The following is a 16665-nucleotide window of genomic DNA, read 5'->3' on the forward strand; positions in this document are numbered from 1 at the left end:
ACAGAGACGGGCGCACACACACACACACAGAGACGGGCGCACACACACACACACAGAGACGGGCGCACGGGCAGGCAGGCAGACCGGATGTTTGCATGTAGACTTGTGCAGACTTGGTGTGATGTTAGCGTGTTTTCTTTAATTAGCCTGTTTTTATATCAGGCAATAATTTGGGGCCCAAAAGAAACACAGACAGGAATTGGGAGGGGCAGGCGTGAGGTCCATGATGTGTACGACACAAAGGCTAATTTATGAGCTGCAGCGCCGCGCGCGTGTATGTGTGTGTGTGTGAGGGGGGGGGACTGGTTTGTGTCATAAGTATTTGGGGTCACTCCTGTCCCCGTACTAGAACCCCCACCCCCACCCACCCACCCACCCCCCTCTCTCTCTCTCTCTCTCTCTCTCTCTCTCTCTCTCTCTCTCTCTCTCTCTCTCTCTCTCTCTCTCTCTCCCATTAAGACCTGAGGTCGATTCTACAAATAACTTCTAAATCAGTAGTTCTCACACTTTCAAGATTTTTCCATTTTTTAAAGAAAATAGCAGATGTACAAGCTTGCAGCTGTAGCTGTAGCCCACAGATTGTACCTTTAATATTGCTATGCCTTTTAGCGGAGTGAGCAGTGCATGAGCTGGGTGACCTGTGGGTCCTTCACCACATGAACCCTTTACTGTATAGTGGCCCTATTCTTAACATGTCACAATAGGCGAACATTCTTCTATATATACACATATATATATATGTGTAATAGCAACATACGTTTTCCAGAAAACTCTTAGGATTTTGAAGAGTGGTTTAGAACAGTGGTTCTCTAAAATAGTAGATGTACAAGCTCACAGCGCGTCACTTCGTGCCGCGCTGCGAGCTTGTACATCTACTATTTCTTCACATTTTTGAAAAATCTTGAAAGTCATATCGATTTTTTTTACACAAATCTCTCTAAAACGTCGCCAAGGGACATGAGGGCCCCCCCGCCATGACGCACTGGACTAGACAGCACAACCCTCTGTCGTTTCTTGCAATTTGGGGCAGTGGAATTCCTGGAACTTCGAGACTTGAGGAGGGCATATTGTCTCAGGAGTGTATGCATTTGTACAGAATGGGTAAATGGTAAATGAACACTGATGATTTTATTATAGTGATCCAGTACTTAGTATACTTGTAAATTATGCTATGCTACGTATGGAAGTATACAGGAAATCTACTTGCATCCAAACATCTGGTGTTAACATTAGCACTAATGTTACACACTCTCACATGCACACGTATAGTGTGTGTGTGTGTGTGTGTGTGTGTGTGTGTGTGTGTGTGTGTGTGTGTGTGTGTGTGTGTGTGTGTGTGTGTTGCTCTAAACTTTTCCGTGCAACAGTAGAAGGGAGGAAATTTGACCTGAAAGAGAAGGAAGAGGAGAATAATAAAACAGAAGGAGAAAAAAAAAACAGTGGAAAATAAAGTCTGTCTGAGTTGAATGATGTCACCAAGGGTTTTAAAAAGGGAACCATTGTATTTCTGTTGATGTGCATGACAACTATTTTTTCCCATACACACATGTTCTCAAAAACGCACGCACACACGCACGCACATTCACACACGCATGCACGCACATATACACACACGTACACGCATACACACACGCAGTCACGCACGCACGCACGCAGTCACGCACACACGCACGCACACACGCACGCATGCACGCACACACACACACACACACACACACACACACACACACACACACACACACACACACACACACACACACACACACACACACACACACACACACACTGTGCACATTGACTTGAGGCCAGCTGTATATAGTTTGGCAGAGCAGTGTTAGTCTGCAGAGGCCTAAAGGCTGAGATCATTACAGCAACAGGTGTTACACTGATGTGAGAGACAGACACACACACACACACACACACACACACACATACACACACACACACACACATTTTGAAGACATTTGAAACACTGCAAAGAATTCACTGGTCATTACCCCCCCCCCCCCAAAGAAATTAATGAATTCATTATCATCTTTCATGTGACATCTAATTCAGGGGTCTTCAACGTTTTCAGGCCAAGGACCCCCTAACTGAGAGTGAGATGAAGCAGGGACCCCTACTCTATATTGTATAAAATTGTGTTTCAGATGAAAGGTTATTTTTTACTTAGTCTGCTCTTTTCCCCCTCTACACCTGTAGCCTCTTTGCCAAAAATAGCCGATCTACAAGCTCTCAACGCCTCGCAGCGCGAGGCGTTGAGAGCTTGTAGATCTGCTATTTTCGGCTAATGTTCCCCCCTCAGAAAAGGAATTCTAGGGTTCAAGTGGTTAATGTAAAAAAACGAAATCCTATCACACAAAGATTTTGCGGACCCCCTATAGTAGCTCTGAGGACCCCCCTAGGGGTCCCGGACCCCCTGTTGAAGACCCCTGATCTAATTGATGTACACCTCCTATGCACCAACTTGTTGACCCTTTTGAAAGCTTCTCCAGAAAAGAGATTCGAAGAGATTTGGTGTCGATAAAAAAATGTTGTGGACCAAGTATAGAGACCAAGGGGGTCAAGGAAGAACACAGGTGTCAATTAGTAGAATATGCCATCTACACCAGCAGAAACTAATGACCTATTAACTCTTTGACTGCCAGAGTATTTTCATAAAGTACTCCCCCAGTGCCAGCGATTTTCGTGTTTTTAATTTTTTTTATTTTGTAATTTTTCGTTCAAATAAATCGTCTGAGTGCGGTTTTAAACACATACGACAAATCTGCCACTAGAGAGCAGCAAATGACAGCTTGATCAGCTCGCTGACTCACTCGCCCCCCCCCCACACCCAGTCAAATACGTCAAACCGGATGTGACGTGTTCTCAGATTCTCCGATCGGCCAAAATTACGATGTGATACACGACGGCGATGACTGTTCGTCACCCAGACTATACATTATAGAAGTGGACCTGTCCGTTTGTTTTTGATACCGTGTGAAAAACCGTGTGTTTCCCTATTCTGGCCGGAAATGACCGGGGGGAAAAATGAAAACCGGAAACGGAATCTGCGTCATAAAACCGGATGCAGGTGTGGTTGAAGTAAGTGAAAAATGTATTGAAAAATAAGCAGCATAGCGCGATCAGAGTTTAAACAATGAACGCGCGTCCAGCGCGTCTAACGCGTCGACGGCCAACTGGACAAACTAGCAATTGACGCGTTATCGAGTCAACCGCAGTCAAAGAGTTAATGGTTGTTATATGACCACGGTAATGTTTAATAGCGTTGCTGTCTGGTGGAAACCTTGTGTATCCAACCATTTATTTTTTACTATATATATATATTAATTTATTTATTTTTTTATAAAAGAGTGAAAATAGCCGATCTACTTGCTCACAGCACGCCGCATACCGATTTTTTTTGCGACACTCCTTTATGATGAACAAACATAAAACGTTGAAATATTGATATGGAGATACAAGGTCTCTGCCTCGACCGCGACGATATGTAGGCTACAATAGGATATGGGTTTAAATCCTAAATTGCTCTATAATCTCAAAGCCCATCTGTGTGTTTGCACTGTAACCAGCACGTGGAGAATAAAGTGCAGCTCTCGCCACTGGAAAATATTACCATAATATCCCCATGGAAATCGCGTTTGCAGCCACCCAAAGTCAATACTGAGCACTGTGTGTGTGTGTGTGTGTGTGTGTGTGTGTGTGTGTGTGTGTGTGCGTGCGTGTGTGTGTGCGTGTGCGTGTGCGTGTGTGTGTTTTGACATTGCTACAGGTGTTTACTGTCAGAGTCAGTTCAGCACAGAGGAGACTCTGTAGTCAATGTTCCATTGCCTGTGTGCGTGTGTGTGTGTGTGTGTGTGTGTGTGTGTGTGTGTGTGTGTGTGTGTGTGTGTGTGTGTGCGTGTGCGTGTGCGTGTGTGTGTGTGTGTGCGTGCCTGCGTGCGTGCTTGTGTGTATGTGTGTGTGTGTGTGTGTGTGAGAGAGAGAGTCTTAAAATATAAAAAGCCTTTATTAAAAATGTACACCAGCCTGCCTCTTATTGTGTCCTTTGCCACTTGGCACAGCTGCCATTTTGTATAATGTGATGAACCAAACAAACGCAAATACAAACACACACAGCACGCGCACACACACACACACACACACACACACACACACACACACACACACACACACACACACACACACACACACACACACACACACACGCACGCGCGCGCACACACGCACACATGCGCTCTCACTCACCACTAGGGTTGCCAACATCCAGAACTGGAGAAACGGGACACATGCACGCGCGCTCAGCGCGCGTGCATGGGTCGATTTTTTTTTTTTTTTCGGGTTTCCCGCGGATAAAGTTACTTTTTTTTGTTACTTTATTTCGGTTTTAGGGTTAGGGTTAGGGTTGGGAACAGGCTGACATGCCACACAAACAATGAAGCCGTTCCCACCGGAGAAAATCTCACACACACACACACAAGCACTCGTGCGAGCACTGTGCCTGCCCTGTCAACTGAGCGGTCCTAGCGCCCATCTCATAAAGCACACAAACACGCAGCCAGACACTGCAGTGTGCGCAAACAGAAATATATTTTTTATTTTTCCCTTTACACCGGAGTCCGGGACAAACAAAGTCCCGTACGGGACACGCCCCTTTTGGCTCAAATACGGGGCGTCCCGGCTAATACGGGACTGTTGGCAACCCTACTCACCACACAAGCCAGTGAGAAAAGCGAGAAGATAATCTGAACATTTTGGGATATTGAAGACCAGGCATGCCACGGATATTAGATGGAGAGCTTATCGTCGGGAAGAAACCTTGCATCTCCAAATGTCACCTTTCATCATGTTTTTTCCTCATTAATGCCCTATTTCATCATGCAAAAGTATCATGCAAAAGTAGTGAAAATAACAGATGTACAAGCTCCACAATGCGTCGCATTGCGACGCATTGTGAAGCTTGTACATCTGCTATTTTCACTATTTCTGAAATGTTTTGTTCCATTTCCTGAAAAGTAACGGTTTATGGACATAAGACAGCGACGTCATGACAGGCTACAAATGGTTATAAGAGAGGACATACAGATGAATTGATGAATTGAATACATATATACACAATGGAAACAAGTCCCCAGGACTGTTAGCCCAAATGGTTTACTATTTACATTTCTAAAGGGGGGGGGGTACAGAAAAGGGTTGGAAAGAGAGGTAGGAGGGGAAGGGAGAGAAGAGAAAGTATAGAGACTGACAGATCGAGAGAAGCCATGACGACATTTATGCATCATACATTCAGAAGCATGTATAGCCTCGTTCACACACAAGACAACCACTTGCACTTAGACTTAAATAGGAAACATTGTGACTCTGTGAGCTCATAGATTGGCTATGTTTGCTACTTTTGCCATTAGTATGACGAAGTACAGTAGGGCGTTTTTAAAAACATAAAAAGTTGATATATGGAGACGGGAGGTTTCTGCCCGAGAGCAATGAAATGATCTAGACCATTGGAATTGATCTAGACCATCCCCGGACCCTGGGGGTCCGGGGACCCCCAGGGGTACTTGAGGGGGTTCCAGGGGGTCCCCAGCTAAATGATGGACAGGAACCAAATGGACCCTTATGGGTCTGTAACTCAGAGAGTGTACAAATGGAACCAAATGGACCCTAACGGGTCCATTTGGTTCCATTTGGTTCCATTTGTACACTCTCAGAGTTAAATTAACATTGGTTTTTTTGCATGTCAAACTGGGGGTCCTTGAAATTAAAATGGTTGAGAATCACTGCTAGAGAGCCGTAAAAACCTTCTTATTGGGGTCCCTGGCTTATCTTTTCAAATGGGGGTCCGCGGGGTAATAAGTGTCAATTAGGGGGTCCTTGACATGAAAAAGTTTGAGAACCACTGATCTAGACATTAACCCGTGGGGCTGTACTGTATGTGTGAACGCAAATGTCAGACTCTGTAGGGCCTGACATCCAACAGACTGTATCGGCTGCCAGCTATATCTTGAGTCAAGTCCCTGTTATGTCCATTTAACCCAAACGGCTCTTTGTGTGAATGGACCATGATTGTGTGGTGAATTTACATTGAGCGAGTGGGCGTGTTGATGACGTGTCTATTGTGGAGGAGAGATGAGCCTCGCCGAGGGGTTTGGACGCAGAGAGAGAGAGGGATTTGATTCGATTTCACTCATTTGGTGGTTTTTATTTGATTTGGAAATGGGAATATTCACAGATTCCAAGTTCCATGATCATAATGAAATGATGATGAAACACAAATGGCTCTTTCGTACCATGTAATATATATTTTTTGATTGATTGAATACTGTAATAACAGTTTGCAAAAAAAGAGGCACGGTGGCAAAGATTTATACAAAAGAACGTTAAAAGGACAACCCAAATAAGCCCTCAGGGCTTGTTTCCATTAAGGTCCTGTGTATTCAATTCATCGAGATCATATGAGATTCATTTCAGACGGTCCCTGCGCTCTACGGTAACAGTGGGCCTCTGAGAACGGGCACCAAAGCACAACATTCTTTTCATTTATTTTAAATGTTATATTTTATTTTATTATCTACATTGCATCGCGGCGTGTTGTGAGCTTGTAGATCTGCAATTTCCACTATTTTTGAAAATGTTTGAAAATATCGGAACATTTTTCAACATGGAAACGATTGACGATTAACGATTATCTCAAATAATTGCGATTATCTCAAATAATTGTGATTATCTCAAATAATTGCAATCAGGCGATTATGTAATAATTGTGACAGGCTTATACATAGAGACCAATGTTATTTGTCCAGCTTGGATTTTGATGAAAATTAGGTCGTAGCTTGTTGTCTACATTTACATTACTGCGTAGGAAAGAAAGACATGCCGTTTGTGTTTTTATGTACGGACATTGTTCTGTTGTGTGCGCTACTGCCCTTTCCCCGGATATTTTCCAGAGTTCATATGTGAGGCTTAATTTAGACTCTTCTCACACACGCACACACGCACACACACGCGCACACACACACACACACACACACACACACACGACACACACACACATATATACACACACACACACACGCACACACGCACGCACACATGCACGTGCACACACACGCTGTCAATTATCTTAATGCCCATATGTTTAATTGCAGTATGTCTAATTCCCATAGAGCCCTATACCGTCCGCTTGAGATTCACAATTTTGGCACGAGTTGGTCTCTTTTGTCTCTCTCTGTGTGTGTGTGTGTGTGTGTGTGTGTGTGTGTGTGTGTGTGTGTGTGTGTGTGTGTGTGTGTGTGTGTGTGTGTGTGTGCACGTGTGTGTGCACGTGCGTGTGTGCGTGTGCGAGTGCGTGTGCCTGCGTGCGTCCATGTAAAAGACCAATACAGAGATAAAGAGGGAGAGAGACAAAACAAAGATCAAGGCAGTAATACAGGGACACTGTGCCCTCTACAGGACACAGAAAGAATTACAACACTTAGTAGAGAAGGAAGGAAGAAAGAAAGAAAGAAAGAAAAAAAGAAAGAAAAAAAAGACAATATGAGGCTGGGAAACTAAATGAACTGACTGGAAAAATCACATTTGAAAAAAAATCCAAAACCCTGTAGGTTTCCATAATATTTGCCTCTCTCTCTCTCTCTCTCTCTCTCTCTCTCTCTCTCCCCCTCCCCCATGCAGGTGGGTTCACACAGAGAAGACGGTAGTGGTGTGGGGGGTCTGCGCGCCAGTCATTCCATGCCAGGCCAGGTGGCGGTGCCTCAACTTCCTGTTCAGTCAGCCACCTCCCCTGACCTCAGCCAGCCTGACCCCTACCGTGGTAAGTTAAGTTTCTGGCCCCGCCTCATTTTCATTTGAGCTAAACCGCTACACACACACACACACACACACACACAGACACACACACACACACACACACACACACACACACACACACACACACACACACACACACACACACACACACACACACACACACACACACACACAAACCTATACTCTATACTAGTGACGTTTCTGTTTTCGTTCTACATTAGATATCTTCTGAAAATAGCTGAATATGGATGATGGGGTTTAGCCCGTCGGGAAAGTGTCATTTTAGATTTTTGCGTTTGCTATTCAAAAATAGCAGATATACAAGCTCACAGCGCGTCACTTCGTGCCGCGCTGCAAGCTTGTACATCTGCTATTTTTTTTACATTTTGGAAAAATCTTGAAAGTTTGAGAAGTACTGATTTAGAAGGCATTTGTAGAATGGGCCTCAGGTCTTGCATCACACATGCATAGTAGTTAAGGTGTGCGCACAGCTTTTGTTTCCCCAGTCTGACATCATTATATCACTGGTTCACTTCACTTACGAGCAGGTATGTTTCCTCAGCATCCCTCGCATCTCTTGACAACTTGCAGAATCTGTCATTTTATTTTATTTATACATATTCTTTCTTTTTTTTTTACAATGTCCACGGTACAGGTGCACCTAGCTCTTAATGGAAGATGACACACTGATTGGTATCATTTGATGCGCACAGCACAATGTTGCAATGCGTTGAACTTGTAGATCTGCTATTTTTGAAACATTTTAATAAATAAAAAAATTACACAAATATATATATATATATATATATATATATATATATATATATATTATAACATATATAAAACATTTTGTTAATTAATAATGCACAAATTGGCCTATAAGGCCCAATATAAGGACACCAGGTTGAAAGTGGTTAAAATAAAAAATAAACCTATTTAGGGTATAGAACACCATTTGGTAACCACTGGAGAACGAAAGATGATGACAGAAGAATTTCATTCATCAATATTTTACATAAGGCAGGTGATGACGCCAGGCCTCCCCCTGCAAATGGACCTGTAAGGGTCTATATCAGGGGTCTTCAACGTTTTTCAGGCCCAGGACCCCTTAGCTGAGAGAGAGATGAAGCAGGGACCCCCACTACATATTCTATAAAATTGAGTTGCAGATTAAACATATTTTTTTTTGTTCATTTCAGACATTTAACCACTTAAACCCTCAATACTAAAAGTAAACTGGACCTTTGGCTCTGTACTTGGTTTGCTCCTTTTTCTTTCTACACTAAACCTCTTTGCTGAAAATAGCCGACCTACAAGCTCAGTTGTGAGCTTGTAGATCTGCTATTTTCGGCCAATGTTCCTCTCAGACTAGGGATGCTTAATAGGGTTGAAGTGGTAAATATATATTTTTGTATTTTTTCAGTTCCTATCACACAAACATTTGGTGGCCCCCCCTGTAGTAACTCTGAGGACCCCCTACGGGCCCCGGACCCCCTGTTGAAGACCCCTGGTCTATATCCGTACATTTGTACACTCTTCATAGTTCCATTAGCAGAGTATTTTTTACCATTACATGCCCAGACGACAGCAGCTAGCCTGACCACACATCTGTAATAAAACCATCATATAGTTGGCAAGCCGCAGCGCTTAACGGCCGAGCGGTAATGGTTTTGAAGACAAGGGTAAATATATTTGCGTTATGAATATGTACGAGGAAATTGTATACGAGCGGCACGCCGGGGAACCAATGATCCCTGAGCCTGTTTAAAGGCCTGAAAATCACTTCCCTGGCAGCCAGTTTGAGCTAGAACCGTCCCACACACACACACACACACACACACACACACACACACACACACACACACACACACACACACACACACACACACACACACCACACACACACACACACACACACACACACACAGATACCACGCCAAGTGTGTAATGAGGTGTTGAGAACAGTAAAGAGGGAAAGGGGGAACACACACACACGCATAAGCATTAGCACACTCACGCACGCATGTACGCACACAGACACACACACACACACACACACACACACACACACACACACACACACACACACACACACACTGTTCAGCATCACACATGCATACAGTTACATACTGTAGAAAACCCTTAACGTATCGCTCACAAACTCACACAGACAACCTCACACTTTTACAATTACACTATTTGCACGTCTCAGAGACAGATGGACACACTTTCTCTCTCTCTCTCTCTCTCTCTCTCTCTCTCTCTCTCTCTCTCTCTCTCTCTCTCTCTCTCTCTCACGCACGCCCACGCATGCACACACACACACACACACACACACACACACACACACACACACACACACACACAGTAAGTGGTGTATGACTGCAGTAATTTGCAGGGTAGAGACTGTAAATAATGTGTAGTATTAAAGTGCTGTTGGCAGAGAGCACAGTTAAATACACATTAGTGGTTTTTGCTCTGAATATGTCTTTCCTGCCGTTTCACTCTACTTCCTGCTCTGCTGTCTTCCTGTCTGTGACTGCCATGACTACTAGTGCTACTACTGTACTAATACTACTACTAGTACTACTAATGTACTGTACAGGTCTTCAACGTTTTTCAGGCCAAGGACCCCCTAGCTGAGAGAGAGATGAAGCAGGGACCCCCTCTATAATGTATAAAATTGTACTACTACTGTACATTATTGTACTACTAATTTTAAATGTATAAAATTGTGTTGCAGATTAAACTTTTTTTTTTTTTACTTGGTCTTCCCTTTGTTCCCTCTACACCTATACCTCTTTGCTGCGAGGCGTTGTGAGCTTGTAGATCGGCTATTTTTGGCTAAAGTTCTCCTCAGAAAAGGGATGCTAGGGTTCAAGTGGTTAATGTAAAAAACATCCTATTACAGAAAGATTTGGTGGCCCCCCTGTAGTAACTCGGAGGCATCCCGGACCCCCTGTTGAAGACCCATGCGGTTGGCTCCTGACCTATGGGCCTCATGGCTCTGGAACCATTTTGTTCCCAAGTATACTTTACTTACCATACAGATTGATAAAAGTTGCGTTTTATTCATTACAATAATTTCCGGATTGCAGCTTTTCTTCCATCCTGTGAGGATGAAGCGATTTCCCGTAAATGTACAAAACAGCAGTTAATTAACTTCAGGTGGCAGGTTGTTCTGCTACTAAATGATTAGTAACATTACAGTATTTAGTATTCATAATGGCATTTTGGAGCTAAAGCCTTCCAGCGTTTGTGTGTGTGTGTGTGTGTGTGTGTGTGTGTGTGTGTGTGTGTGTGTGTGTGTGTGTGTGTGTGTGTGTGTGTGTGTGCGTGCGTGCGTGCGTGCGTGCGTGCGTGCACGCCTCAGTCAGCCAATTCAGACACATGAATTGACATTCATAAATGTATAATTATATATATACTCGTCCATGCCCGTCCGGGGATATACACATGCAAAGTATTTGCAGACTTTGGGTTATGCGCTGTGTACATGCATTGCATTTATATTGCTGAACAGCCGTAAACAAAGTAGTAGTAGCAACTATTAGCACCATTGAGGTGAATTAATTAAAGAGAAAATTGAGGCAGGTCGACCTCCATGGAATGGTGCATTACCCGGGGATGTGCGCAGTCAAAGTATTTGCAGACCTTTAGTTATGTCTGGGCTGCCCGGTCCGTGGCCACGCATGTATGCATGCACACACGCATGTGCGCGCGACCCGTCACCGCGTCACAAACACACACACGAGCACGCACACACGCGGACCCGTCGCTCCCACAGCCATGGGAAGTTCATGTTTTAGCTGTTTTAGGTGTGTGTGCTAATAACACAACAAATTGAAGAAAAAGGGAATGTCCGCACACGATAGGCTGCTCTCTCGTCGTTTTTTTATTATTTATTTATTAACCAAACAACGTTTCACACATGCAAGGCTTTATCAATCCCTACAACTGATATTTTTTTACATTTTAGAAAAATCTTGAAATAACCACCTGGTTTAAAAGGCAGTTGTAGAATCGGCCTCAGGCCTTAATGGGTTATAATAATCTTATCTGTCTTATTCTCAGCGCTGTCAGGAGGCCTCCAGGGGCAGAGCACCTCCTCGGTGAGCTCGGACATCAAGTCGGAGGACGAGGGGGACGAGAACCTCCTGCAGGACGCCAAGTCCATGGAGCCCAAGAAGGAGAAGCCGGACGTGAAGGATCTCAAAGCTCTCGATAGGTCGGTTCAAGATCTAGGTAACCCCACATCCCCCCAGGCGCTCGCTTCAACCAGAAACACCTGTGCTGGACGCAGGGACACGCGGCGTGTTGCTGCTGCTGCAGTAGTCTCCCTTTGCTTCCCCACAGCGCTCTGTGCTCAGAAACGGTCCTTGTTTCATATAGAATAAGAATAAATAGATAAAAGTCCTATTGATCTCTCTCCTTCAAGACAGGAATGTTCAGTGGTGGGAAAAGTACTCACAAGGTGGATCTAGGATATTTACCAGGGTGTGAAATTTGAGATATCTGACAGTTTTCTTTTCTCTGTTGAATGAGGGATTGACAGGATTTAGGATAAACCTAAATCTATCTCTATGATCTGTCTGACAAATGAAAACAAGCAAAGGATCAAAGTTGATATCAGGACGCGTAAATAAATCAAATTCCATGTCTGGAGAGAAAGGAAAGGAGACAAGGAACGACTTTGAGCCGCAAGAGTTTTGGGGAGAACCAGCACTTTGGTGTTTGTTGAAGTGACCAATGTGTGAGGAGAGACAGTTAAATAAATGAGAGGATGAATCACAACATAGAGAGAAAGACCCAGGAAACTGCTGGGCACCCAAAGGGGGGGAAAAAAACATTTTTTTAAAAACAAAAATATCACTTACTTTAATATCTGCAAACTGAAGACTAAGCTAATTCGTCCACCAAGAATTATGTCATTTTTATTGACAATAAAGAGCGAAAAGATTCCAAAAAACAAATCAAAAACAAAAGAGTGATTCTGTCTCCTCTCCATGGATTTGAGTCTGTTTTTAGCTGTTTCTCCCACAGCAGAGTAGAGCCCAACGTCAAAATAAACCAACAAACACTGTGGTGCACCATTTAGCCCTGATTTACACTCAAGTTGCACACGGGTGTTCGTGCACCGAAAATAGCAGATCTACAGGCTCACAGCGACCGGTAGATCTGATATTTTTCAGAGAGCACGACACCCCGATGTGTGCACCGTGCAAATAAGAACAAATGAGGTGTTAATCACCTGGAGGACCAATCACAAACCAGAGAACATTTGGAATCCCAAACCAGAGATCTTTGCATAATGATGATGATGCTGATGAGCTTAAAGGGATCGCACGTGCGGAATGTGCGCGCGATGACGCCAATAGATAATGATGATGACCATGACGAGCGTGATAACGATGCTGTGTCGTTATCAGCGATGATGATGGTGATGATGCTAGTGGGGAAGGCAACCATGACAACAGTGGATAATGGTAGGGATGATGGTGTGAGAAGGATAGCTATTGATGTAGTGGCAGCGATGACAGCGTGTTACGCTGGCGAACGCAAAACAAAACACGTTGTGTCACGTTATAGCGCGCTGAAAACTAACCCTAACCCTATATACCTGTATATCGTATTGTCGAGTTGGAAACCTTGGGAAATAGCCGATCTACAAGCTCACAACGCAGCACGACACGTTGTGAGCTTGTAGATCTGCTATTTTCACTACTTTTGAGCTACGCTCTTGTAGGATGAAGTAGGGCATTCATTTATGAAAACAAACAAAAAAGTTGGAATTTGGAGACACAAGGTAGAAACCTTGTACCGACAGCAACGATATATGGAAACAAAGTGTGTCAGTCTCCACGCAGAGGGTCTAACTGAACGTTCAACCTCAACTCCCCTGGTCCTCCTCCTTCTTCTCCTCCTCCCCTTTCTCTGTCTGTTCTCCTCCTCCTCTTCTTCCTCACCACTCCCACACATCCTGTTCCTCATCTCATTCTCCTTCTTCTTCTCCTCCTCCTCCTCCTCACATCCGCTTCTCTCTTTCTCCTGTTCATCTTCCTCTTCTCCTCCTCCTCCTCTTCCTCATGTTCCTCCTTATCCTCTTCTCTTTTTCATCCTCCTACTCCTCCAACCATCCTATCGCCTGCTCCCACCCCTCCCTCCTTCCTCCCTCCCGCCGCCATCCTCATTGGCCACCGTAGCAACAACGACGACGAGGACCTCTCCCCGGAGCAGAAGATGGAGCGGGAGAAGGAGCGGCGGATGGCCAACAACGCCCGCGAGCGCCTCCGCGTGCGCGACATCAACGAGGCCTTCAAGGAGCTGGGCAGGATGGTGCAACTCCACCTGAAGAGTGACAAACCTCAGACCAAGTTACTGATCCTCCACCAGGCTGTGGCTGTTATACTGAGCCTGGAGCAGCAAGTTAGAGGTTAGGATTATGATTATAATCTGAGATAGTCGTCTCTAAACCCAGCTAGGTTAGGATCATGATTATAATCTGGGATAGTCTAAATCCCGGTTAGGATTATGATTATAATCTGAGATAGTCTAAACCCAGCTAGATTAGGATTATAGTCTCTAAAGCCAGCTAGGTGGATTACGATCATAATCTGAGATAGTTTAAAGCCAGCTAGATTAGGATGATAGTCTCTAAACCCAGCTAGGTGGATTACGATCATAATCTGAGATAGTTTAAAGCCAGCTAGGTTAAGCTCACCTGAGACTAGAACAGCGAGTTAGGCGTGATTTATACTTCATTGCGCACCGGTGTTGCAGGCCGAAAACGGCAGCTCTACAAACTGACAACGCATTGCAGCACGGCGTGTTGTCGCCATGTAGATCTGCTATTTCCGTGCGGGACGCTGGTCCGCAATGAAGTATGAATCAGGCCTAATATAGGTTAGGATTCCTATTATAATTTACTGTTATATAATCTAAACTCGTATTACTGTATACAAATACCGTATAGACCCTGCTAGTAGGAATAAGCTACTGAACCTTCACTAGGCTGTGGCTGTTCATCTGAACCTAGAGCAGTGAGTTATAGCTTAGAAGGCGAGGCTCAATATAAGAGCTACGAGCAGCAAGTTATAGGTTAGACTATAATACAGTATGTTATACATTTGTATTGTAATGTATAAAAATATAAACCCAGGTATTCAGAACAAGTTACCGGTCCTTCACTAGACTGTGGCTGTTTATCTGAGCCTGGAGCAGAAACATAGTGGTTAGGATTATTACTGTCATTATAATCTGGTTTCGAAGAAAAACAACAACAAAAAGCTATGTATCTAAACCCAGTATAGTAGCCACAGCCTGGTGGAGGATCAGTAACCTGTTCTGATGAGCTGGTTTTATACTTATCATATCATACCGTAGAATAATGTTAGATTGTTATAACAGAACAGTTGGTATAGCTGTGGCTGAGCCGGAGCGACAAGTTACAGGTTAGAATTGCTATTGTAATCTACTGTCATAACTAGTATTGCTGTGTTGCTTTCAGTATAATTTTAGCAATATGTAATTTTGCCAGATAAAGTATTGATATTCCTTTTAGTAATTTTAGTCATATTATGTAAGTCAGACAATATGAGATCTCCGCCTATCGGACAGGTCTGCTGACATCTAAATTCAATGTATGGGCTAAAACTGAGAGTTCTTGTCGCTGTTCTAGCTCATATGTTGAATTTAGATTTCCTCAGACGCATCAGTAGGATCGCCTGGCTACGTGACACTATATGTTAATATATGTATTAATATTAATACAGTAGTAGTATTAATACTGTAATAATGAAGTTAAGCATGAAATAATATATCAACAATTTAGACTCGAGGTACTAACTAAAACATAGATTATAAGAATTTTCTGTAGTTTGTGGTTTAGCAGTTTACAGTAGTCAAACATAATTTGTTAATTAAAACACCTGCATACCGTTCAACAGTAAAACTCCTAAAACTCTGACCTTTGCCAAGAACACAAGCTACCAACTTTCACTATTATATAGACGCCGAAGAAAGAAAGCATCAAAACACTCAAAGCCTTTTTGGCTTTCTCAATCATATTAAGATCCTTACAACAAAACAAAACAAAATAAAACCAAACAAAACTAAAACAAATAATAATCCTGAACTTGAGGGAGACAGATTTTGTTTAGTTGCAATGTGTATTAACCTCCAGTAGGTGGCAGTACCACCTGTTGCTCTCAATACTCCCTGCTATCCTGTACATCACTATTAAAAACTAAAAAAGTACACATACTGTACATAGTGTTCCATCAGTTAATAATGTGTAGTTACTGTATATGAAAGTATGTCAGTGCACTAGTTATTTTCATCATGTCAATCTATTACGATGAAAAAAACAACACTATTTTCTTGAGGCTTCTGTTATAAACATTCTTTCAATGCAACCACACTAAGTTTTAAATAGATACAATACAATACAATACAATACAATACAATACAAACAATACAATCTTCCTTTTATAAATGACCTGACATCTCAATCTCAGTGTTAATTTAACTCAGAAGTTACAAATGGAATCCAAACGGGCTCTTGCGGGTCCATTTGGTCACCGTGTGTACACTCTTCAGAGTGTTAATAAATTAACACTGAGATTTTAAGTTACAGGTGTGTGAAACTCAACATCAGGAAATTAAAAATTAAAAATATTACATTTACAATATAAACATTTATAAAAAATAAAACCCAGGTTGAAAAAAGGGAAACAAATCTTGATTGTCTTTATATAAATTATTATTATAAAACATCTTTATGTATACGTCTTGTGTGGTTTTTTTTTCACGTTTGTGTGAAAATTTATGATTTTGTGTGTTCTGTACACGACACGT

The 16665-nt window shown here is 43.0% G+C and overlaps 1 protein-coding gene and 1 long non-coding RNA gene across 5 annotated transcripts in view; both read left to right on the forward strand.

The window, feature by feature from the left end:
- Nucleotides 1-16665, forward strand: part of LOC311038063 — a 332539-nt gene that overhangs the window by 243979 nt on the left and 71895 nt on the right. The gene's annotated exons all lie outside the window — the stretch shown is intronic.
- tcf4 (transcription factor 4) overlaps nt 1-16665 on the forward strand; it is a 192254-nt gene that overhangs the window by 167676 nt on the left and 7913 nt on the right. For all 4 annotated transcript variants that reach the window (XM_084047365.1, XM_084047364.1, XM_084047363.1 and 1 more), the window contains 3 exons: nt 7675-7813; nt 11884-12037; nt 14013-14242. In XM_084047365.1, coding sequence (XP_083903491.1) covers nt 7675-7813; nt 11884-12037; nt 14013-14242 — 523 coding nt within the window. The remainder of the gene's footprint in view (nt 1-7674; nt 7814-11883; nt 12038-14012; nt 14243-16665) is intronic.

Source organism: Gymnoscopelus microlampas (assembly GCF_963454915.1).
Source record: "Gymnoscopelus microlampas genome assembly, chromosome: 21".
In the NCBI taxonomy this organism is placed as follows: Eukaryota; Metazoa; Chordata; class Actinopteri; order Myctophiformes; family Myctophidae; genus Gymnoscopelus; species Gymnoscopelus microlampas.